The following is a 24,884-nucleotide window of genomic DNA, read 5'->3' as shown; positions in this document are numbered from 1 at the left end:
AACATATCAGTGAATATGGGGAGACGTCTATTCCTTTAACATATCAGTGAATATGGGGAGACCTCTATTCCTTTAACATATCAGTGAATATGGGGAGACGTCTATTCCTTTAACATATCAGTGAATATGGGGAGACCTCTATTCCTTTAACATATCAGTGAATATGGGGAGACCTCTATTCCTTTAACATATCAGTGAATATGGGGAGACCTCTATTCCTTTAACATATAAGTGAATATGGGGAGACGTCTATTCCTATATCAGTGAATATGGGGAGACGTCTATTCCTTTAACATATCAGTGAATATGGGGAAACGTCTATTCCTTTAACATATCAGTGAATATGGGGAGACGTCTATTCCTTTAACATATCAGTGAATATGGGGAGACCTCTATTCCTTTAACATATAAGTGAATATGGGGAGACGTCTATTCCTTCAACATATAAGTGATTATTGAGGAATAGAAACGAGGGACACATCTCAAATGTTACCATATTCCCTATATGGTGCACTACTGTTGCCCAGAGCCGTGGGAGAAAAGCTGAATGTTCCTCATAATTTTTATACCAAAACAGAGGAACCACACATGTCCTCCTCCTCCCAGTTAAAAAGGGATATGATTCATCCAAGGAATCCCAGTCTTCCTGTTTGACGTGAAAAATACTTTACCTGACATGGCTGTGGACGAGCGTTCCCCAGGGGCTCTTTCTCCCCACACCCCATTCCCTATAACGAGTCCCTTAGACAAACGCTGCCACAACGTCTCCCTCCCCCCATCTTAAATCAAAGTAAAATTGTCAGAATCTCCGAGTTAGCCAGTTGGATTGACTGTGGGGGGGTGGGCACGTTTTATGATCAATCATCTGCTCTGAATATAGAAACCCACACACTTAAACAGCGTCTCAGACAAACGCTGTTATTCTGGGGAATGTCTGTTGTGGTTGGGCAACATCGCTATTATTGACACATCTGCCAGCGTTCAACGGTGCCATCTTAGTTTGATCAACGGCTGCGTTTGTTTGCCCGGCACTACATTCCTCCTACCTTAACACACAAAGGAGCGGAATGTGTCACGTGAGATATTAAACGTCAGTGATGGGAACTGTTGCTGGTCTAATTTCCGGTGGTGTAATTTGTATCATTTATGGGTGGCTTTGATGCCATGAGTAATGGCCAATTTACTCTTGGAGTGTGTCCCCCTGTGTGTGTGTCCTTGTGTGTGTGTGTCCCTGAGTGTGTGTTCCTGTGTGTGTGTCCACAGAACTCCAAACATTGACATAGTGGAGTTGGAACTTTCTCTGCACAATAATCTGTCAATGTATTTTCTACAATATGACAATGCAAGGAATAGTTATATACCTAAAATATTCCATTGTGGATCTGTCAATATAATGTATATTTCCAAATGAACCTGTGAGAAATAGTTATATGCTGTATTATGCTCTATGTTGTTGTGTGTGATTGTGGTGTTATGTACTCTCTCCCTCCACCACAGTTAACGGCTTGTGTTCACGGGTCGGCGGCCATGATGTACCCAATGTATTGGCAACACGTTTACATTCCTGTCCTGCCTCAGCACCTCATAGACTACTGCTGGTGAGTAACCACAATGATCATCTGTAGCTCAGTTGGTAGAGCATGGCGCTTCGAACACCAGGATAGTGGGTTCAATTCCCAGCACCTCCCATATGTATGCATGCATGACTGTAAGTCACTTTGGATAAAAGCATCTGTTAAATGGCATATTCATTTTTTAAAGCGCTTGTCTCCAACTCCAAGCGCGTCACATTGTAACACCAAGGTGTGGGACAGGACTTGGAAGAGTTTTCCCCCTGTCCGTTGGTTCAGGGGCAGGTAGTTATTTATCCTTCTATGGTTAAGATTAGGAGTTGGGCTGCGTAATCCAATGCTAAATGTGTGGTTAGATGCAGATTCTGTCTCTAGTGTGTAGCACTCACCATTTTCTACCAAAACACTCACATTCAGCATGTTGATGGACCCAACACACTTGACCCCACTGTTGACAGTATCCAAAATGTACCCCTTTTCCACCCGCACCCCCCCACCCCCCTTTCCACCCCATAACAAATGACGATTGTCCGGATTTCTGGTGTGTTTATTTCAGTAAGGACCGTACCTCCCAACTTTGCGCCTCTCATAAGTCTCGGGTCGGAGTGCCATTTTGTCTGTGCAAATTTGAAAAGAAATGTCCACAATATTTAACCCTTGTCTGGACAGCCCAGACACATGACACTGGCTGTATTTGTGTGGCATGCAGGGAGGCGGTATGACCTTCCCCATGTCTTTATGAATATGGTGAACAAAGCCTTTAATAATGCTTGGTCACCATCCATTTATCACGTTATCAAGATGTGCTTCGCACATAGAATTACAATAGGAATGTCATGATGCAGCGTGTCTAAAGTAAAGGCTGACGAGTACGATGATGTGCTTGTCCAAAATCTGAACCTATTTCCTGTTTCTGAATAACATACAGTTGAAGTCGAAAGTTTACATACACCTTAACCGAATACATTTAAACTCAGTTTTTCACAATTCCTGACATTTAATCCTAGTAAAAATTCCCTGTCTTAGGTCAGTTAGGATCACCACTTTATTTTAAGACTGTGAAATGTCAGAATAATAGTAGAGAGAATGATTTATTTCAGCTTTTATTTCTTTCATCACATTCCCAGTGGGTCAGAAGTTTACATACACTCAATTAGTATTTGGTAGCATTGCCTTTAAATTGTTTAACTTGGGTCAAACATTTCGGGGTAGCCTTCCACACGCTTCCCACAATAAGTTGGGTGATTTTTGGCCCACAACGCGGCACTCCGGGCCAAGGGCACAACGCGGCACTCCGGGCCAAGGGCACAACGCGGCACTCCGGGCCAAGGGCACAACGCGGCACTCCGGGCCAAGGGCACAACGCGGCACTCCGGGCCAAGGGCACAACGCGGCACTCCGGGCCAAGGGCACAACGCGGCACTCCGGGCCAAGGGCACAACGCGGCACTCCGGGCCAAGGGCACAACGCGGCACTCCCGGCCAAGGGCACAACGCGGCACTCCGGGCCAAGGGCACAACGGCCACTGGCCGCAAAAAGCATGAGATTTTTTTTAGGTTGCATTACAGCCACACAAAAGGGATGCAGCCGTGAAATTCGAGACATTATCAAGTGCTTGTCAAATTGTGAATGAGCGACTGATGAAGTGTGTACAGCCTGCGCAAAAAACTAAATAAACAGAGCTCATGCCTTTCAAGCTACTTTTTTCAAATCATCATTAGTCACATCATGCAACCTTACAATGTATTAAAAATCAAAACATATAGCCCACATTTGTAGAACAACTAAAGTTACATTAATAACTCTAAATTAAGCATATAGTAGTACCTATTTATTTTTAACCGCTCAACACAGAATAGGCGCATGTGCGCACTCCCTCAAATCATTTGGAGAGAATATCCTTTATATTTTATTCAGCTTTGTTCAATTGTATTCTTCATACTATAAAACAATATAAAATAATGCCATGGAATTTTAAGCCAATCTTGTCTGCTAAATGAACTAGTGTAGCCACAGCTATATGGCATAGCCAGATCAGGTTCTAACATAAGGACAAGTCAAAGTATGCTATTCTGTTCTTCTGAAACAGACTACATTTTATTCATATCATGCTTCTTTAGACCTGTCTAAAGTAAATAATGGATTTATTGTGAAGGTGTAGGCTATATTACATGGTTTTATTAGACTTTTTAAAATGTAGATGTTCCAAAGGTCTGCAAGTGTGCAAGCCAGGAGATGCTAAATGTCTTTATGTTAATTAACGGTCAATTACCGTGAGACCAACAGCTATTTGCATGACAATTACTGGCTGACGTAATTTCGTGACTGCCGCAGCCCTAGTTGCAATTGAGGACTGACTGATTTTTACGCACTACACGCTTCAGCACTTGGTAGTCCCGTTCTGTGGGCTTGTATGGCCTACCACTTTGCGGCTGAGCCATTTTTTCTCCTTGATGTTTACGGGTCCGCTCTAGCAGGGCAGAAATTTTGCAAACTGACTTGTTAGAAAGGTGGCATCCTATGACGGTGCCACGTTGAAAGTCACTGAGTTCATCAGTGAGGCCATTCTACTGCCAATGTTTGTCTGGAGATTGCATGGCTGTGTGTTCGATTTTATACACCTGTCAGCAACGGGTGTGGCTGAAATAGCCGAATCTACTAATTTGAAGAGTTGTCCACATACTTTTGTATATATTTTGTACACACTCATTAAGTATTGAAAAGGATGGAGAGAGAGCTGAGGAATAATATAATTGAGTCTAGGAATGTCTTTAATTGAGGGTCACAGACCCACAGACATTTTATGAATGACTGACCCCAGTTAATACCATTGTCTTCATTAAAATCATACACCAATGACGAGCTGCCATTTTAAGTGGCATTTACGTAAACAAAGACTGCATGTTTGGGAAAGGGAAATAAGGAACAACAGCTGATTCTCTCTCTCGTGGTAACCTGACAGTGTTAATTAATGGGGTTGTTCACGACAGGGTGGTGGGGGGGAAGAGGTGCAGTAAGCAAATTATTGCTCTATTTTTTTCTTTCTCTTCATATCTGTTCCTTCTCTCAAATATTGCTAATCGTTCCTATATACTCCCCCATCAACCGAGGGTAAACCAAGAGAAAGGCTCTTTGTAATGAGGACCTAAAAAAGATGGTTGCCGAGAGCTAATTCGACATCAGCTTTTGAGAAGATGGCAATGGTGCTTCCAGCTTAGGAAGCTAACCCCTCGGCTTAACTTGGCCTTAGCGGCTCAAACTCGACGCAAGGGCTACATTTCACTTCCCCCGTTTTTCACAGCGCACAATAAATAATTGGCTGTGTGGACGATTACCGTCAACCAAAAACATCCAATCGGATATTTATTTAATTTTTTATTTATATTCTGGTTTTGTTATGCTTTCCACTACTTTTTGATCCCTTGAGTTGTTGTGGCTTTTTCTCCGCTTGCCGCTGTATTTTAATTGAATGTCACGCTAGGCTGAGGAGATGGAGACATGGAGAAGAGCACAGTTAATTAAGTGTTTTCGGGTCCGTCTTCATCACCCCCCCTCTCAGGCTGACAGGTTTCTCACATCCCTCCTCCCTCCCTCCCTCCCTCCCTTTCTCCCTCCCTTTCTCTCTCCCTCCCTTTCTCGTTTTATCCTTCAGACCATTACCCAATCAGCCATATCTTTTCTATGGTGGTGTCTTAGTGTCTGAGGGTCCCTTGTCTAGCCCCACAGGTCCAACCCTCTGGTGTACACACCACAAACATACGCACACACACACATAGAGACACATACAAACACTCCAGTATGCTGGGAAAGTAAAACGTTTTTAATTCCCACTACTTCTTGTCTCACTGTGGTAACATTTCAATGGACTCTATTTCGTAGCCATGAACTGTGAAAAAAAACTAAAAAACCAGAGTAGAACCGTATGGAAGGTTGACGATGAAGGAATACGACAACAATAAAATGTTTTGGTTTTCTTGCAATGTCAAAGTGTTGCCCTGAATGTGCATGTGTACAAAGTGTACAAAATCGGTTCGATGTGCGTCACAATGATCATGATAAAAGAACAAAGTACTCAAGTCTCTGTTTGTTTCCCATTACTATGCTAATGTGGTTGATATATGACTCTTTGGTGGTTTTGGCTGAGATCATGCAGTGTTTAAACACTTTTGTCTCACAATCATGATTATTTATTATGTGTTTGTGTTTTGCAGTGCGCCCATGCCCTACCTCATTGGAGTACATTCCAGCCTAATGGAGGTAAGTTCCTTACCACAGACCGTTTATAAACCCAACTCATAAGAGAGAGAGTGTGTGTCTACCTGACTGCCTGCGTGTGTGTGTACATGTGTCTCATGTTTGTGTGGAAGTGTAAAGTCCTCTCTCTGTATCTCTCTCCCTGCAGAAGGTGAGGGGGATGGCCCTGGATGACGTAGTAGTCCTCAACGTAGACACCAACACCCTAGAAACACCCTTTGACGACCTCCAAAGCCTGCCCAACGACGTGGTGAGACACACACACAGACATTTATAGACACCACATATCCCAATTCTCACGAGTGGTGAGATCTACTGCAGGGATGGACAACATTGATGGGGGTGGGGCCCACAACCAAATTTCGAAATTGCTCCTTGTGTATTCTACTATTTTTAAGTTGAGACCCTGAGTTCCCCCCCCCCAAAATAATAATAATATAAATATATTTGTAAACAATTTACAAAACATTCTTTAGCCTCCCCTGTGCTTACTACCAGTTGAGTAAAGGACCACAAAACATTGACTCAAAGGGAAGCTCCAAATGGTAAATATTGTCATATCATATCACTCAAAAATAAATAAATATGGATTATTATAGGATTATTATACAGTACCAGTCAAAAGTTTGGACACACCTATTCATTCCAGGGTTTTTCTTTATTTTTACTATTTTCTACATTGTAGAATAATAGTGAAGACATCAAAACTATGAAATAACACATATGGAATCATGTAGTAACCAAAAAAGTGTTAACCAAATCAAAATATATTTTATATTTGAGATTCTTAAAAGTAGCCACCCTTTGCCTTGACGACAGCTTTTCACACTATTGGCATTCTCTCAACCAGCTTCACCTGGAATGCTTTTCCAACAGTCTTGAAGGAGTTCCCACATATGCTGAGCGCTTGTTTGCTGCTTTTCCACTCTGCGGTCCAACTCATCCCAAACCATCTCAATTGGGTTGAGGTCGGGTGATTGTGGAGGCCAGGTCATCTGATGCAGCACTCCATCACTCTCCTTCTTGGTCAAATTGCCCTTACAGCCTTGAGGTGTGTTGGGACATTGTCCTGTTGAAAACAAGTGATAGTCCCACTAAGCACAAACCAGATGGGTTGGTGTATCGCTGCAGAATGCTGTGATAGCCAGGCTGTTTAAGTATGCCTAGAATTCTAAACAAATCACTGACAGTGTCACCAACAAAGCACCCCCACACCATCACACCTCCTCCTCCATGCTTCATGAAGGGAACCACACATGCAGAGATCATCCGTTCACCTACTCTGCGTCTCAGAAAGACACGGCGGTTTCAACCAAAAATCTCAAATTGGGACTCATCAGACCAAAGGACAGATTTTCACCGGTTTAATGTCCATTTCTTTGTGTTTCTTGGCCCAAGCAAGTCTCTTCTTCTTATTGGTGTCCTTTAGTAGTGGTTTCTTTGCCGCAATTCAACCATGAAGGCCTGATTCATGCAGTCTCCTCTGAACAATTGATGTTGAGATGTGTCTGTTACTTGAACTCTGTGAAGCATTTATTTGGGCTGCAATTTTTGAGGCTGGTAACTCTAATGAACTTATCCTTTGCAGCAGAGGTAACTGTGGATCTGTCTTTCCTGTGGCGGTCCTCATGAGAGCCAGTTTCATCATAGCGCTTGATGGTTTTTGCGACTGCACTTGAAGAAACTTTAAAAAGTTCTTGACATTTTCCGGATTGACTGACCTTCATGTCTTAAAGTAATGATGGACTTTCGTTTCTCTTTGATTATTTGAGCCTTTCTTGCCAAATAGTGCTATCTTCTGTATACCATCCCTACCTTGTCACAACACAACTGATTGGCACAAACGCATTAAGAACGCAAGAAATTCCACAAGTTAACTTTTAACAAGGCACACCTGTTAATTTAAATGAATTCCAGGTGACTACCTCATTTACAAAATATATATATAATATTTAACCTTTAAGAAAAAAATATTATGTACAATGACGGCCTACCCCGGCCAAACCCAAACCCGGGCGACGCTGGGCCAATTGTGCGCCGCCCTATGGGACTCCCAATCAAACCAGGGTCTGTAGGGACGCCTCTGGCACTGAGATGCAGTGCCTTAGACCGCTGCGTACTCAGGGGCCCAAAAGCTGGTTGAGAGAATGCCAAGAGTGTTCAAAGCTGTGGCTACTGTGAAGAATCTCAAATATAACATTTATTTTTATTTGTTTAACACTGTTTTGCTTACTACATGATTCCATATGTGTTATTTCATAGTTTTGATGTTTTCACTATTATGCTACAATGTAGAAAATTGTAAAAATTAAGAAAAACCCTGGAATGAGTAGGTGTGTCCAAACTTTTGACCGGTACTGTATATGTATACTGTGTGTATACTGAACAATTGAAATAAATTCATTAGGCCCTAATCTATGGATTTTACATGACAGGGAATGGAGAGATGCATCTGTTGGTCACAGATACCTTTATAAAATATCGGCCTCACAATCGGCCTCAGGATTTCGTCACGGTTTCTCTGTGCATTCAAATTGCCATCGATAAAGGTTTTTTTGGGGGGGAGGGAATTTATTCACATGGCCTACTGTATATCAAAGTATTGCTTTTAGTAGTCATAGCACACCTTGCACAACTCTATGGTCCACTAAACCTTCACATTTCCTGATACATCTATGGCAGGGATCATCAACTAGATTCAGCCGCGGGTCGATTTTTTTCTTGATCAGATGGTCAGGGGGCCGGAACATAATTACAAATCATTTATACACTGCAAATGAACCGCAAGAAGCCCAAACAAATGTAATGTTTGACTAAAACATAATCATTTCAAACCTTGCTTACATTTGTATAGGATCACGTGTCTCTATTATGCGTGGGAATACTTGGGAACAGATTTCTTAAATTAATATAACTTCGAGCTGATTTCTTGGTGTTTTTAGTCTTTTATGTCCAACAATGAAAATTCCACAAATTAAAAAAATATATACAGCGCATTTGGAAAGTATTCAAATGCCTTGACTTTTCCCACATTTTATAAATGGATGAAGTATTTTTTTCCCCTCATCAATCTATACGCAATACCCCATAATGACAAAGCAAAAACAGGTTTTAAGAAATGTTTGCAAATTTATTTAAAAAAACCTGAAATATTACATTTATATAAGTATTCAGGCCAAATTCGGCACACGGGCCGCCGGTTGGGGAACCCTGATCTATGGTATATTGAAACAGCCATGCATTTGATAATTAACAGTACAAGATCAAAGCAAATCCCAGAGTCTTTCATGGTTGACTACTGAATGCTACATGTTTCCACCACAACTGAACTGAGCTCAACAATGGTAGTCTCATCCTCTCAAGAGGGCTAGCCACGGTCTTTGAAATATCCATTTAGACTTCCAATGCAGACCAAAACGTAAACACGCCCAATTATACAGACTTGTTGGTATTCATGCTTTTACTATAAATATTAATATTTTGTATCTTTCTTACATTTTTGTCCTCTCAAAAGCTGTCATCTAATTTAAGCTGTTCGTTGTTTGCTGTTGTTGTTGGCCTTAATTACAACATGAGTCATGCTGTTGGGTCAGAGATGCTGTGTGTTTACACTGATGATCTGGGGTCCTCGCATCCACGCCACCTGCCTATGAAGTGCCCTCCTAATTGCCTGATCAAAAGGCTTGTAGCGCGGTGCTAAGTGACCAGGGGAGAAAGAGCAACCTGCCTTTCTCCTTTTGATCGCAGCCAAATACCAGCCCTGGCTCATGTTGGGCAGCCATTATATTTGTTGTCTGTCTACCTGTGTGTGTTTGTTTTTCATTAGAATTCAGCATTTTAGCGTGTGCTCATTTTAGCGTCATAAGTGGGTGAAATATATTCATAAACTGTCATTAGAAAGAAGAGTGACACAGAGCAGCTGGTTGCTTTGAAGTCTGCAGCCAAAATGTCTGTGTGTGCTTCGTGTTGTGTGTGTGATTCATGCACAGTCACGCTTACATGTATGTGTCTAAGCGGGCGTCTGCATGCTTACATTAATGCATGGAGGTGTGTACATCAAGGCTCTCCAACCCTGTTCCTGGAGAGATACCGTCCTGTCGGTTTTAAAACCTACAGGAGGGTAGCTCTCCAGGAACAGGGTTGGAGTTAAAACCTACAGGAGGGTATCTCAACCGTAAAAAGGTTGGAGTTAAAACCTACAGGAGGGTAGCTCTCCAGGAACAGGGTTGGACAGCCCTGCTGTACAGTATGTGTGTGACTCCTTGACTAAGCCAGATGATGACATACAGTGCCCTCATCAATCTACTCACAGTACCCCATAATGACAAAGCAAAACAGGTTTTTAGAATTTTTTTTCAATTAAAAAATGAAATATCACATTTATATAAGTATTCAGTCCCTTTAATTCAGTACTTTGTTGAAGCACCTTTGGCAACGATTGCAACCTTGAGTCTTCTTGGGTATAACGCTACAAGCTTGGCACACCTGTATTTGAGAGTTTCTCCCATTCTTCTCTGCAGATCCTCTCAAGCTCTGTCAGATTGGATGGGGAGAGTTGCTGCACTGCTATTTTCAGGTCTCTCCAGAGATGTTCGATCGGGTTCAAGTCAATCGGGTTCAAGTCCGGGCTCTGGCTGGGCCACTCAAGGACATTTAGAGACCGTCCCGAAGCCACTCCTGCGTTGTCTTGGCTGTGTGCTTAGGGTCATTGTCCTGTTGGAAGATGAACCTTCGCCCCAGTCAGGTCCTGAGCGCTCTGGAGAAGGTTTTAATCAAGGATCTCTCCATCCATCTTTTGCTCTATCCTGACTAGTGTACCAGTCCCTGGGAAAAACATCCCCACTGAAAAATATCCCCACAGCATGATGCTGCCACCACCATGCTTCACCGTAGGGATGGTACCAGGTTTCCTCCAGATGTGACGCTTGGCATTCAGGCCAAAGAGTTCATTCTTGGTTTCATCACACCAGAGAATCTTGTTTCTTATGGTCTGAGAGTCTTTAGGTGCCTTTTGGCAAACTCCAAGCGGGCTGTCATGTGCCTTTTACTGAGGAGTGGCTTCCGTCTGGCCACTCTACCAGAAAGGTCTGATTGGTGGAGTGCTGTAGAGATGGATTTCCTTCCAGAAGTTTCTCCCATTTCCACAGATGAATTCTGGAGCTCTGTCAGAGTGACCATCGAGTTCTTGGTCACCTCCCTGACCAAGGCCCTTCTCCCCTGCTTGTTCAGTTTGGCCGGGTGGCCAGCTCTAGGAAGAGTCTTGGTGGTTCCAAACTTCTTCCATTTAAGAATGATGGAGGCCACTGTGTTCTTGAGGACCTTGGTACCCTTCCCCAGATCTGTGCCTGGACACAATCCTGTCTCCGAGCACAATGGACAATTCCTTCGACCTCATGGCTTGGTGTTTGCTCTGACATGCAATGTTAACTGTGGAACCTTATATAGACAGGTGTGTTCCTTTCCAAATCATGTCCAATCCATTGAATTTACTACAGGTGGACTCCAGTCAAGTTTTAGAAACATCTTAAAGATGATCAAAGGAAACAGGATGCATTTGAGCTCAATTTCGAGTCTCATGGCAAAGGGTCCGAATACTTATGTAAATAAGGTATTTCTGTTTTTCATCTTTAGTAAATCTGCTGAAATTTCTAAAAACCCTTTTTTTGCCTTGCTATTATGTAGATTGATGAGGGAAAAAAAACAATTTAATCAATTTTAGAATAAGACTGTAATGTAACAAAATGTGGAAAAAGTCTGAATAGTTTCCGAATGCACTGTATGTGTGATGCTAGCCACTGATCTCACTTTGTATCCTGTCAGATGTCCAGTTCTTATAACATTTAAATGGGACAGATCCTAATTGAATTACTCATTTTAAGGTTGACTCAGCACATATTAAAGTGTGTCTCTGGCAGTATCACTGGGGAACATCATAGGGCACCCATAAAGCCCCCCGATCCCAGGAACGGCGTAAAGCTTTAAGAGACTTCCGTCCTGTCATTACACACTTATTCACATCTCTTTTTTATTTATATCACAAGGCTGTAATTCTTGATTTTTATTGGGTTTTGATGTATTTTCATTTGTTTCTGTAAATGTGTTTTGAGAGGGGGAGATTATCAGGAGAGTGTGTGTATGAGGGTGTTTGTATGTGTGTCAGTTCTGGTCAGGTAATGGAAGTATTAAGGAGGCATTAGGAGGAAGTGGAGCTTCTGGTGTTACTGAGTTGGAGGAAGCAAGCAAAGCTCTCATGTCATTATACCATCAGATCAAAGACATGTGGAATGACTCAGTACAGTAGGATCAAGGTCCTGATATGTAGCTGATTAGTTACAGCCTACCACACCAGCACAACTCACCTGACCAAGTGTGTTGAGCTGGAACAAAAGCACACCCACTAGCTGTCCAGGAAGAGAGTTGGCCACCTTTGGTGTTGATGAGGTGACGTAGGAAGTGTAGTTGGTGACGTAGGAAGTGTAGTTGGTGACGTATTAAGTGTAGTTGGTGACGTATTAAGTGTAGTTATTGAGGTAGGAAGTGTAGTTGGTGACATAGGACGTGTAGTTGGTGAAAAGGGGACCACATTACGAGAATGTAGCATGGTGTTTTCTAGGGCTCTTTGTCTTTGTCCCATTACTCTTTCCTTAAACATGGAGTATGTGTAACGGCTGTCTGAAGAAGTAGACCAAGGCGCAGCGTGTTGAGTGCTCATATTTAATGGTAATCGAGACACTTTGAACAAAACAAGAAAATGACATCCAAACAGTTCTGTCAGGTATAACTAAACACTAAACAGAAATTAACTACCCACAAACCCCAAAGGAAAACAGGCTGCCTAAGTATGACTCCCAATCAGCGACAACGATGTACAGCTGTCCCTGATTGAGAGCCATACCAGGCCAAAACAAAGAAATACAAAGCATAGAAAAAAGGACATAGAATTCCCACCCAAATCACACCCTGACCAAACCTAAATAGAGACATAAAAAGGCTCTCTCAGGTCAGGGTGTGACAGTATGACAGTTTATTGTGCATGATGTTCTACCAGAATGAAAAAATCCAAAGTCCCTTCTGGACACACTAATTAACGTGAGCTTTACAATCGGCATTTCAAAACCACTATTTTCAATTTCCTCCAAACAAATGAGACAGGAAAATACAGCAACATTTCATTTGCGTGTCTCATCTGCCTCCGCTGTTGAAAAAAGCAAACCCGGGTTAGGTCATGGCAAATCAAACCCAGGTCATGACAAATCAAACCCAGGTCATGACAAATCAAACCCAGGTCATGACAAATCAAACCCAGGTCATGGCAAATCAAACCCAGGTCATGACAAATCAAACCCAGGTCATGGCAAATCAAACCCAGGTCATGACAAATCAAACCCAGGTCATGACAAATTAAACCCAGGTCATGACAAATCAAACCCAGGTCATGACAAATCAAACCCAGGTCATGGCAAATCAAACCCAGGTCATGGCAAATCAAACCCAGGTCATGACAAATCAAACCCAGGTCATGGCAAATCAAACCCAGGTCATGGCAAATCAAACCCAGGTCATGGCAAATCAAACCCAGGTCATGACAAATCAAACCCAGGTCATGGCAAATCAAACCCAGGTCATGGCAAATCAAACCCAGGTCATGGCAAATCAAACCCAGGTCATGACAAATCAAACCCAGGTCATGGCAAATCAAACCCAGGTCATGGCAAATCAAACCCAGGTCATGGCAAATGCCACAAAAAATCTGTGTTCTTTACTATGGTTATTTTTCTGGTTGAGTTTTCTGCTTTGGGGGGAGGCAAAACTTTTTCTAACAATGTAACCTAGCATCTTTAATAACCGGGGGAGCTCACCGTGGGAGAGAAGCGGCGGGGTAAGAGAGAGAGAAGACAGAAGGAGAAAGGATTACTTCAGCCCCGTGCGCTCGCTCCCGGCTAGCGCATTAGCCTAAACGGCCGTCTCATGGAGTGTATTCATGTAGAATAACACTGTTGTTGACTCGCGGGCCGCTTTTCCAGCGGTGTGGTGCATATGGATGCAAGCAAGGGAGAGAGGGCAGCTGTAGCCTGGGGAAGGGCGGATTAAAGGAGGGCCTGGATCAGACACTACCTGAGGGATAGGAGGCCTGGGGTGAGAGAGTCTTTCAGTCCATTTCTGGGGGAAGAAAAGGAATGAAGGGAGGGATGAGATGCTTGGAGGAAAGGAGAAAGGAATGGAGGAATGGATGGGTGGATGGAGAGAGCGATAAATAAAGACACTTAAGGTCAAAGAGATGGACAATGGCAGAGAGTGGGGGAAAATATTTGGGGTATGGATGGATGGAAAAATGACCTATGAATATCGATGATGCAGTCCTTATGTAGACTCCATAAACAATAATAAGGTAACTGTTTGTTGTTGTTGTTTTCCCCCAGGTGTCATCTTTAAAGAATCGCCTGAAGAAGGTTTCCACGACGACGGGAGATGGCGTGGCCCGAGCTTTCCTCAAGACACAGGCCGCTCTCTTCGGCTGCTACAGGAACGCGCTGCAGATCCAACCGGTGAGCCAGACTGAGGGAGAACGAGAGAGGGGAAGGAGGAAGGGAAGGTTTACAGTTAGTAGTGAGTGAGAGAAAGAGAGAGAGTGACACACACAGACACGGAGCGAGCTGTCTTTCTTTCCTGGCAGCTCCTCTCTATCACCATGGTAATGGGATATGATGACAGGGATGTATCTGACTGTGTATTTGAATGGGAACAGCCAGCCAGCGCTCCGTCTACTCTACCTGCATCAACACTAGGCATGGTTGTGCCGGACCACTAATTATTCTACTATTCAACCATATGTCGTCAAAAAAAGTCTGATCCTCGCGTCGCCCAGCCCAATGCGTCTATTTTAAAATCATCTCTCCCAGACATTTACATATTTTAGACGGGGGCAATATGAATAAAACAAATAGAGGTGTCAATCAAGGACTTCCGCGTGCTAGGACGGCAGGGTGTGTGTGCGTGCGTGTGTGTGTGTGTGTCTGCGTGCGTGCGTGCGTGCGCGTGTGTGTCTGCCCACTGTGTGAATAATAGCATTAGCGATGCAGATCCCCATATCCCCCCCAGTGTATAGAGAGGGGTGTCTGGAGGACAGAATAGCCCCCCCTACGTGGGGTACTGGTCCACCCACCAGGGGAGACAGAAAGGGGACACACGTCCTAACAATGGCCCAGCTGGTGCCCCTGCACTACAAATGGGGGAGCCAGTGCCTTCCTTCCACCTCCAAGCTGTCACTACCCTGTGGCTAACCCTGAACTCTAACCCCTAAACCCCTAACCTGTACTCTGGCTGAACCAAGGCCTCTTCTGCCTAGGAGACACTAGGGAGTTTTTATTGTGTGTTCTGTGGCCTATTCGGTGTCTGACATTTCATGTGACCCACCATGTAAATAGTGTATTTCTAGTCAGGACCCAAAATGAATCCAATAAATGACCCGGGCCACCCACTGTCACCCAATGTCAGGGATATCCTGCTCTCAACGTTATCATGAAGCTGGGAAGAAAGGTATAGCCCTGATATTGCTGAAGCTTTTTTGAGTTTTTATATTCTAGACCCAATCTTGGGAACTTTCTTGCTTTCTTAAAGTTTTGTAACATTGTGAAAATAGTTCAAGTACAAAAGGGAAAATAAATAAACATAAATATGGGTTGTATTTACAGTGGTGTTTGTTCTTCACTGGTTGTCCGTTTCTTGTGGCAACAGGTCACAAATCTTGCTGCTGTGATTGCACACTCTCTCTCTCTCTCTCTCTCTCTCTCTCTCTCTCTCTCTCTCTGCACCTCTTCTCTCTCCCTCTCTTTATCTATCTCTCTCTACCTCCCTCCCTCTCTCTCTCTCTCTCTCTGTCTCGTGCTCGGCGCTAGTTGTCATTAAGTCTGAACTGCAGAACCAATTAGTTTGATCCAGAGGGGATGTGATGTGCAGCAGCAGTATGGACAGTGGGGATAGGAAGGGACATGTGTGTGTAAGCATGCGTGCGTGTGTGTGTATGCGTGCGTGCGTGTGCGCTCTCTTATTTGGCAATGGACCTCTTAGCTATGCTTGGATACACATCATCAAGACAGGACACAAAAACACCCCAGACAGACACTCAACCATACAGAGACAAACACACACACACCACACCACACACACACACACACACCAAGCAGAACGGCCCAGAGAAACAAACACATTCTCACTAAGAGCAGATTGGGACACTATGTCTTGTATGAGTTGGTGTGTGTTGACCCACTTATTGCTTTCCCTGTGAGTTTACTCTTAGTGTGCAAAACATTATGAACACCTTGCCCATAGAACAGCCTCAATTCGTCGGGGCATGGACTCTACAAGGTGTCGAAGCGTTCCACAGGGATGCTGGCCCATGTTGACTCCAATGCTTCCCACAGTTGTGCCAAGTTGGCTGGATGTCCTTTGGGTGGTGGACCATTCTTGATACACAGGAAACTGTTGAGCGTGAAAAACCCAGTAGCGTTGCACTCAAACCGGTGCGCCTGGCACCTACTACCATACCCCGTTCAAATGCACTTAAATCTTTTGTCTTGCCCATTCACCCTCTGAATGGCACACACACACAATCCATGTCTCAATTGTCTCAAGGCTTAAAAATTATTCTTTAACCCGTCTCCTTCCCTTCATCTACACTGATTGCAGTGGATTTAACAAGTGACATCAATAAGGGATCATAGCTTTCACCTGGTCAGTCTATGTCATTGAAAGAGCATGTGTTTTGTACAGTCAGTGTATTTGTGAGCTTTACAACATGTTCCAAACTGACGTTTCATACTGCTGGTTGACAAATCACTGTTAATACATGTTTAAGTGGCCTCTAACAGCAACACACACACGCACGATCTGAGGGTGTGTGTGTGTGTGTGTGTGTGTGTGTGTGTGTGTGTGTGTGTGTGTGTGTGTGTGTGTGTGTGTGTGTGTGTGTGTGTGTGTGTGTGTGTGTGTGTGTGTGTGTGTGTGTGTGTGTGTGTGTGTGTGTGTGTGTGTGTGTGTGTGTGTGTCACCTAATGCTCAGTAACAGTGGCAGGTGTCATCATGTTTGGGGAATATGCTCCTCTCAGGCCCTGGTAAACGCTCCCCTCACAGGAGACAAGTCATGCTCTCCTTTGGCTCTAGTTTACAGTTCAGCTTCCTTGACATGAGACGTAGTTGAGGATGACTGAATGTCTGTGTGTGTGAGCAGGCAGGTCACCCATGATACAAGTCAGTATTCGACGTCCATCCATATCTGAGGATGTTCTGGAGATGATGTGGAAACTGGTCACTAGGGGCAACAGTGAGCACTGTTACCTTCAGGTAGTTTTCAGGTTTTGCCAGGGCATTGTGGAGGGGGATGGCGGATAAGCGTAAGCATCTGCCTCTGATTTCAAAGGTTGCCAGTTCAAATCCAGTGATAGAATTATTATTTTTTAAGCCTCTCCCAGTCCTTAACCCTTACTTTACCATAAAAACTAACCCTTACCTTACCATGCTGAGTTAATGTCTAAACTAACCCTTACCTTATCATGCTGAGTTAATGTCTTAACTAACCCTTACCTTATCATGCTGAGTTAATGTCTAAACTAACCCTTACCTTATCATGTTGAGTTAATGTCTAAACTAACCCTTACCTTACCATGCTGAGTTAATGTCTAAACTAACCCTTACCTTATCATGCTGAGTTAATGTCTAAACTAACCCTTACCTTATCATGCTGAGTTAATGTCTAAACTAACCCTTACCTTATCATGCTGAGTTAATGTCTAAACTAACCCTTACCTTATCATGCTGAGTTAATGTCTAAACTAACCCTTACCTTATCATGCTGAGTTAATGTCTAAACTAACCCTTACCTTATCATGCTGAGTTAATGTCTAAACTAACCCTTACTTTATCATGCTGAGTTAATGTCTAAACTAACCCTTACCTTATCATGTTGAGTTAATGTCTAAACTAACCCTTACCTTATCATGTTGAGTTAATGTCTAAACTAACCCTTACCTTATCATGTTGAGTTAATGTCTAAACTAACCCTTACCTTATCATGTTGAGTTAATGTCTAAACTAACCCTTACCTTATCATGTTGTGTTAATGTCTAAACTAACCCTTACCTTATCATGCTGAGTTAATGTCTAAACTAACCCTTACCTTATCATGTTGAGTTAATGTCTAAACTAACCCTTACCTTATCATGTTGAGTTAATGTCTAAACTAACCCTTACCTTATCATGCTGAGTTAATGTCTAAACTAACCCTTACCTTATCATGTTGAGTTAATGTCTAAACTAACCCTTACCTTATCATGTTGAGTTAATGTCTAAACTAACCCTTACCTTATCATGCTGAGTTAATGTCTAAACTAACCCTTACCTTATCATGCTGAGTTAATGTCTAAACTAACCCTTACTTTATCATGCTGAGTTAATGTCTAAACTAACCCTTACCTTATCATGTTGAGTTAATGTCTAAACTAACCCTTACCTTATCATGTTGAGTTAATGTCTAAACTAACCCTTACTTTATCATGCTGAGTTAATGTCTAAACTAACCCTTACCTTATCATGCTGAGTTAATGTCTAAACTAACCCTTACCTTATCATGCTGAGTTAATGCCTAAACTTAACCTTAAATGTTACGTTTGAGAATCATGGATGAACGTCTAATTCTGACGTGAGACTGTGAGAGCTGGTAGGTATGAGAGCAGTGTTAGGTGTGTGTGTGTGTGTGTGTGTGTGTGTGTGTGTGTGTGTGTGTGTGTGTGTGTGTGTGTGTGTGTGTGTGTGTGTGTGTGTGTGTGTGTGTGTGTGTGTGTGTGTGGATAGCGTGATGCGATCGGACAGTGCTAAGCTGCTATCAGCCCCCCACACTGACAGCTAATTAACAGGATGAGCCTCGGACTGCTGATGGAGAGGGAGAAAGAGAGAGACATAGGTAAGTAGAGAGAGAGAAAAACAATGGTAGAAGGAGAAAGAGGGGTAGAGATGGCTTATTAACATGTACAGTATACTGTACTCCTTGCAACATTCGTATACAGCACAGTTTTACTTAAGCAATAAGGCATGAGAACCCAGGGATTATAGTGTGAAAAACACCTGACTAAGTAAGGGTTATTCTTAGGCCCGACCTAGAGCGAAGGGAAACAGCCCTTAGGAGGGAGTTGTATACAATAATTATTCGGTTTGAGTGCCTTGTGCTTTTATAAAACTGTTGCCAACATATTTAAAAAAAAAGATTAACATTTGTTTCATTAAAAATATTATTTTAATGAGTAAATATGTTTTATTTCATCCTTCCACCAGATGATATAGTCCGGGGAAAAGCCAGTTATTAGTTCTGAAGTTGCTAGCCAGACAGGCTGGTCGCTCATTCTATTCATTCTATTGGAAATGGTTGGTATGCTAAGCAAATCATTGGCATGTAGCTATGCAGGCTAGCTACTTCTCTGCTAGCCAACTAAGGCTAACACACAATCACTTCAAGCAGCTGAAATGACAGAAAACAATGTCAATTTTTGTTTGTTTTACATTTGTTTCTATTGCCAATTATTTGTGGTTATCCATTATAATGATCCTGATAAATGATTTCGCCTGGCTTAGAGAAGCGGTCAGTCTCTTCTGGACATGTTCATATGGCACAATGGAGATCGCAAGAAAAAATACTGCAACGTTGCACAGGTCAGAGGGTCAGGCAGAAAGTTTTAGACAAATCCCCAATGTTGGAAACCTAATTCTAAGCTAGGCTACATGCATGGGGAGATAATGTCTTGACACTTTTTTCCAGGGGAGATGAAGTTTATGAATGGCCTGGCTGGACTTTGACAATTTAAATGGAACTGTTAACAGGCGTTGCACAGGGATTGTGATGAATAACTCCTTGCTATCAACCAATCAGCATCCAGGATCCAAACAAATCATTTTAGAAACATGTTTAAAGGAGCTACATGTAATATTCTCACATTGTATTTTACCAAATAAAAAAGTCAGAATTGGATGTTGGAAATTGGTTGTAAAGATGGGCTAGGGTTAGTGGTGATGTTCAGTATCTGGCCGTGGTGGATTAAGTGGCATCTCCCTTGGTGTCTTTCTCCTATTTCGCTCTTTCCTCCACCATTCTCTCTGTATGTTATCTTATTCTCACTGCTCTCAATTTCTCTTCTTCTCTACCTCTCCTCCTTCTCTTACGTACACATTCCAGAGGAGAGCAGCATTTGTCGAGGAAAGTTGGAGGAAAAATGTAATCCGTGCAAACAAACTGTAATACACACCTAAGACACACACACACACACACACACACACACACATGTTGGACACAGGGAACGTTACACTAATATAGTATGTCTAGTTCCACTCCTGCTGTCTAGTGTCTTACACAGCAGTGCCATCTAGTGGTCAAAATAGGTTTTCATACTCTACCTCCAAAAAAAGGAAACTATTTTTTTATTTTTTATTTCATCTTTATTTAACTAGGCAAGTCAGTTAAGAAAAAAATCTTATTTACAATGAAGGCCTACCCCGGGCCAAACCTGGACGACGCTGGGCCAATTGTGCGCCACCCTATGGGACTCCCAATCATGGCCGGATGTGATACAGCCTGGATTAGACCGCTGCGCCACTCGGGAGGCTATCTTTATTTAATTTACTGTAGTTTTGTTTTCTATTCAGCCTATTTGATTAAATGTTGTTCTTTAAACTTATAAAAAATATAAAAACGTATATAAAAAACAAAGATCACTTCATAGTCGTGGATTGGAAGAGGAACTCAATGTTGATATGTCAAACACGCACTTTAGTAACGGCCATTGTAAAAACACATTGAATGCCAAACCAGATCCAAGATGTCACTGGATATACTTCCTGCTGATTGGTCCATGTTTTTGTGTCCCTTCAGGGAGAGCCAATAACGTTCAGCGAGGAGGTCTTTGTGACCCACCGCTCCAGTGCCATGAGACAGTTCCTGCAGAACGCCATCCAGCTGCAGCTCTTCAAACAGGTACACACACACACACACACACACACACACAATAATAGGCAAACAAACACACACACACACACAATAATAGGCCCACACCCCACACCCCATTTATCATTGGAATAAACCTTTCTCCGTCTCTGTAGTTCATCGATGGCCGCTTGGACCTGCTGAACGCTGGTGAGGGCTTCAGTGATGTTTTCGAGGATGAGATCAACACGGGAGAGTATGCAGGTGTGAATACAAAACAAATTGACAAATCACTGTTAATACATGTTTAAGTGGCCTCTAACAGCGACACGCACGCACGTACGCGTACGTACGTACGCTCAGAAATTACTAGGTTGTTTAACTCGGTCTCAAAGCACTTGACTTGATCTTTGGTTGCGGACCGGCAGACATTTTATGCGCCTCCCAAGGTCACCATAAACCAGTAGGCACGAAACAGAAGTCAACGTTTTGAAACTGAAGTAGGCAACTCTCTGTCCAATAAGAATGCTCATTGATGTTCTCGGTTTAAAAATTTATTAAAAAAATTCAAGAATACTGCTATACAGGTTAATAATGGGACATGGGTTGGGGACATTGACTCCTCCACTGCTATAGACGTTAGTAATGGGACATGGGTTAGGGACATTGAGACGTCCACTGCTATAGACGTTAGTAATGGGACATGGGTTAGGGACATTGAGACGTCCACTGCTATAGACGTTAGTAATGGGACATGGGTTAGGGACATTGAGACGTCCACTGCTATAGACGTTAGTAATGGGACATGGGTTAGGGACATTGACTCCTCCACTGCTATAGACGTTAGTAATGGGACATGGGTTAGGGACATTGAGACGTCCACTGCTATAGACGTTAGTAATGGGACATGGGTTAGGGACATTGACTCCTCCACTGCTATAGATGTTAGTAATGGGACATGGGTTAGGGACATTGACTCCTCCACTGCTATAGACGTTAGTAATGGGACATGGGTTAGGGACATTGACTCCTCCACTGCTATAGATGTTAGTAATGGGACATGGGTTAGGGACATTGACTCCTCCACTGCTATAGACGTTAGTAATGGGGCATGGGTTAGGGACATTGAGACGTCCAATGCTATAGACGTTAGTAATGGGACATGGGTTAGGGACATTGACTCCTCCACTGCTATAGACGTTAGTAATGGGACATGGGTTAGGGCAGTGGAGGAGTCAGTGGTCCTAACTCATGTCCCATTACTAATCTGTATAGCAGGGGTTCCCAAATGTTTTGCTTTGCGACCCACCAATTAAGGTGTCTGTTGAGTCGTAACCCACCTTAAAGTTTGAGCAGTGAAAAAGCAGTCCCGACCCACAGTTTGGGAACCACTGCTCTGTAGAACATAGAATGTCCACTGTGTTAAGACATTGACCTTTCACCCCTGTGACCTCTCCTCTCTGTTAACTCCAAAGGCAGCGACAAAAACTACCACCAGTGGCTATTCACAGTAAAGGTAGGTCCTACATTTCAACCCATAAAAGTGCCCATATTTAACACAGTCACATGAGTAAATAAACTGTTGATTTCTCACATGCTGAGAGAGAAAGTTTAGGGACATTTTTTTATGACAGAAAACAATGGCAACATTTCTATGACTGTTGCCATGTAATTGTTAGCTGTGCCGCTAACAATGGCTTTGTCTCCAACAGAAAGGGGGCGGTGCTATCTTCAACACAGTGAGGACCAAGGCTAATCCGGCCATGAAAACAGTCTATAAGTTTGTAAGTGTCCCTCTATCATGACAATTACACCATGACACTCCCAAAATGTTTCACTGTTAACCTCTATGGGCTAGGTGGGACGCTGCGTCCCACCTACTCAATAGCCAGTTGAATCCTGTGGCGCGTTATTCAAATCCTTAGATATGCTATTACTTAAATTTTTCAAAAATATGACTATTTTACACCATGTTAAAGATAAGACTCTCGTTAATCTAACCACACTGTCCGATTTCAAAAAGTCTTTACAACGAAAGCAAAACATTAGATTATGTCAGCAGAGTACCGAGCCAGAAATAATCAGACACCCATTGTTCAAGCTAGCATATAATGTCACATAAACCCAAACCACAGCTAAATATAGCACTAACCTTTGATGATCTTCATCAGATGACAACCCTAGGACATTATGTTATACAATACATGCATGTTTTGTTCAATCAAGTTCATATTTATATCAAAAAACTGCTTTTTACATTAGCATGTGACTAGCATGTGACTAGCATTCCCACCGAACACTGCCGGTGAATTTACTAAATTACTCACGATAAACGTTCACAAAAAGCATAACAATTATTTTAAGAATTATAGATACAGAACTCCTCTATGCAGTCGATATGTCCGATTTTAAAATAGCTTTTCGGTGAAAGCACATTTTGCAATATTCTCAGTAGATAGCCCGGCATCACAGGGCTAGCTATTTAGACACCCAGCAGGTTTAGCACTCATCAAAGTCAGATTTACTATAAGAAAAATGTTCTTACCTTTGTTGTCTTCGTCAGAATGCACTCCCAGGACTTCTACTTCAATAACAAATGTTGGTTTGGTCCAAAATAATCCATCGTTGTATCCAAACAGCGGCGTTTTGTTCGTGCGTTCTAGACACTATCCTAAAGGCTAAATAAGGGTGACGAGCATGGCGCAATTCGTGACAAAATAATTCTAAATATTCCATTACCGTACTTCGAAGCATGTCAACCGCTGTTTAAAATCAATTTTTATGCAATTTTTCTCATAAAAAAGCGATAATATTCCGACCGGGAATCTGCGTTTAGATAAACAGACAAAGGAAAAGAAACCATTCGGTCGAAGCGGGCACGCGCCTAAGCCCATAGTACTCTGAGTGGCCACTTGCCAAAAGCGATAAAGTGTTTCAGCCAGAGCCTGCCTCGATATCGTTCAACGTTTTCCCGGGCTCTGAGACCCTATGGAAGACGTAGGAAGTGTCACGTTATTGCACAGATCCTGAGTCTTCAATAAAAAGAGCCAAGATGAAACACTACTTCTCAGACAGGCCACTTCCTGCTTGAAATCTTCTCAGGTTTTGGCCTGCCATAGGAGTTCTGTTATACTCACAGACACCATTCAAACAGTTTTAGAAACTTTAGGGTGTTTTCTATCCAAAGCCAATAATTATATGCATATTCTAGTTACTGGGCAGGAGTAGTAAGCAGATTAAATCGGGTACGTTTTTTATCCAGCCGTGCAAATACTGCCCCCTATCCCCAACAGGTTAACTGTCGCCATATTGCTGCCACTTTAAAGGGGCAATCTGCAGTTCAAACAATAACAAATTGGTATTGGTAAACAGCTTAGGGATGTGGCTGGAGAAATGTAACCACTCTCAAATTCATAGACAGCTCTGGATGCAAGGACTGACAATCCATGACATTCAAATTATAGCTTTAACCATGTTTTGAAGTTATATAGTGTTTGTTTACAATTACATTGTTTACAAACAATGGCGTAAAACAACCTTATATTTTGTGATCTGATGGAGTACAAGCGTTGAACTAAGCTCATGAGGCATCTGTAAGTTATTTTCTTCAAGAATCAATGGTTATATACACTCACCGGCTAGTTTATTAGGTACACCCATCTAGTACTGGGTCGTACCCCCCTTTGCCTCCAGAACAGCCTGAATTCTTCGGGGCATGCATTCTCCAAGGTGTCGGAAACGTTCGTTGCTCAATTGGTATCAAGGGACCTAACTTGTGCCAGGAAAACATTCCCCACACCAGTACACCACCTCCACCCGCCTGTACCATTGACACCAGGCAGGAGGGGTCCATGGAGTAATGCTGCTTATGCCAAATCCTGACTTTGACATCAGCGTGACGCAACTGTATTTGTCGGACCAGGCAATGTTTTTCCACTCCTCAAATGTCTACTGTTGGTGATTGTGTGCCCACTAGAGCTGCTTCTTGTTTTTAGCTGATAGGAGTGGAACCCGGTGTGGTCGTCTGCCACAAAAGCCCATCCGTGACAAGGACCAACGAGTTGTGTGTTCTGAGATGCCGTTCTGCACACCACTGT

At 42.8% G+C, this 24,884-nt stretch overlaps 1 protein-coding gene across 5 annotated transcripts in view; it reads left to right on the top strand.

The window, feature by feature from the left end:
• Nucleotides 1–24,884, top strand: part of dennd1a (DENN/MADD domain containing 1A) — a 146,409-nt gene that overhangs the window by 105,385 nt on the left and 16,140 nt on the right. For all 5 annotated transcript variants that reach the window (XM_014143465.2, XM_014143472.2, XM_014143479.2 and 2 more), the window contains 8 exons: nucleotides 1,498–1,598; nucleotides 5,783–5,828; nucleotides 5,974–6,075; nucleotides 14,246–14,371; nucleotides 20,737–20,838; nucleotides 20,964–21,051; nucleotides 22,263–22,303; nucleotides 22,500–22,571. In XM_014143465.2, coding sequence (XP_013998940.1) covers nucleotides 1,498–1,598; nucleotides 5,783–5,828; nucleotides 5,974–6,075; nucleotides 14,246–14,371; nucleotides 20,737–20,838; nucleotides 20,964–21,051; nucleotides 22,263–22,303; nucleotides 22,500–22,571 — 678 coding nt within the window. The remainder of the gene's footprint in view (nucleotides 1–1,497; nucleotides 1,599–5,782; nucleotides 5,829–5,973; nucleotides 6,076–14,245; nucleotides 14,372–20,736; nucleotides 20,839–20,963; nucleotides 21,052–22,262; nucleotides 22,304–22,499; nucleotides 22,572–24,884) is intronic.

Source organism: Salmo salar, chromosome ssa01 (genome assembly GCF_905237065.1).
Source record: "Salmo salar chromosome ssa01, Ssal_v3.1, whole genome shotgun sequence".
Lineage (NCBI taxonomy): Eukaryota > Metazoa > Chordata > Actinopteri > Salmoniformes > Salmonidae > Salmo > Salmo salar.
Note: the sequence above shows the minus strand (reverse complement) of the source record. Positions and strands in the feature narration are given on the sequence as shown.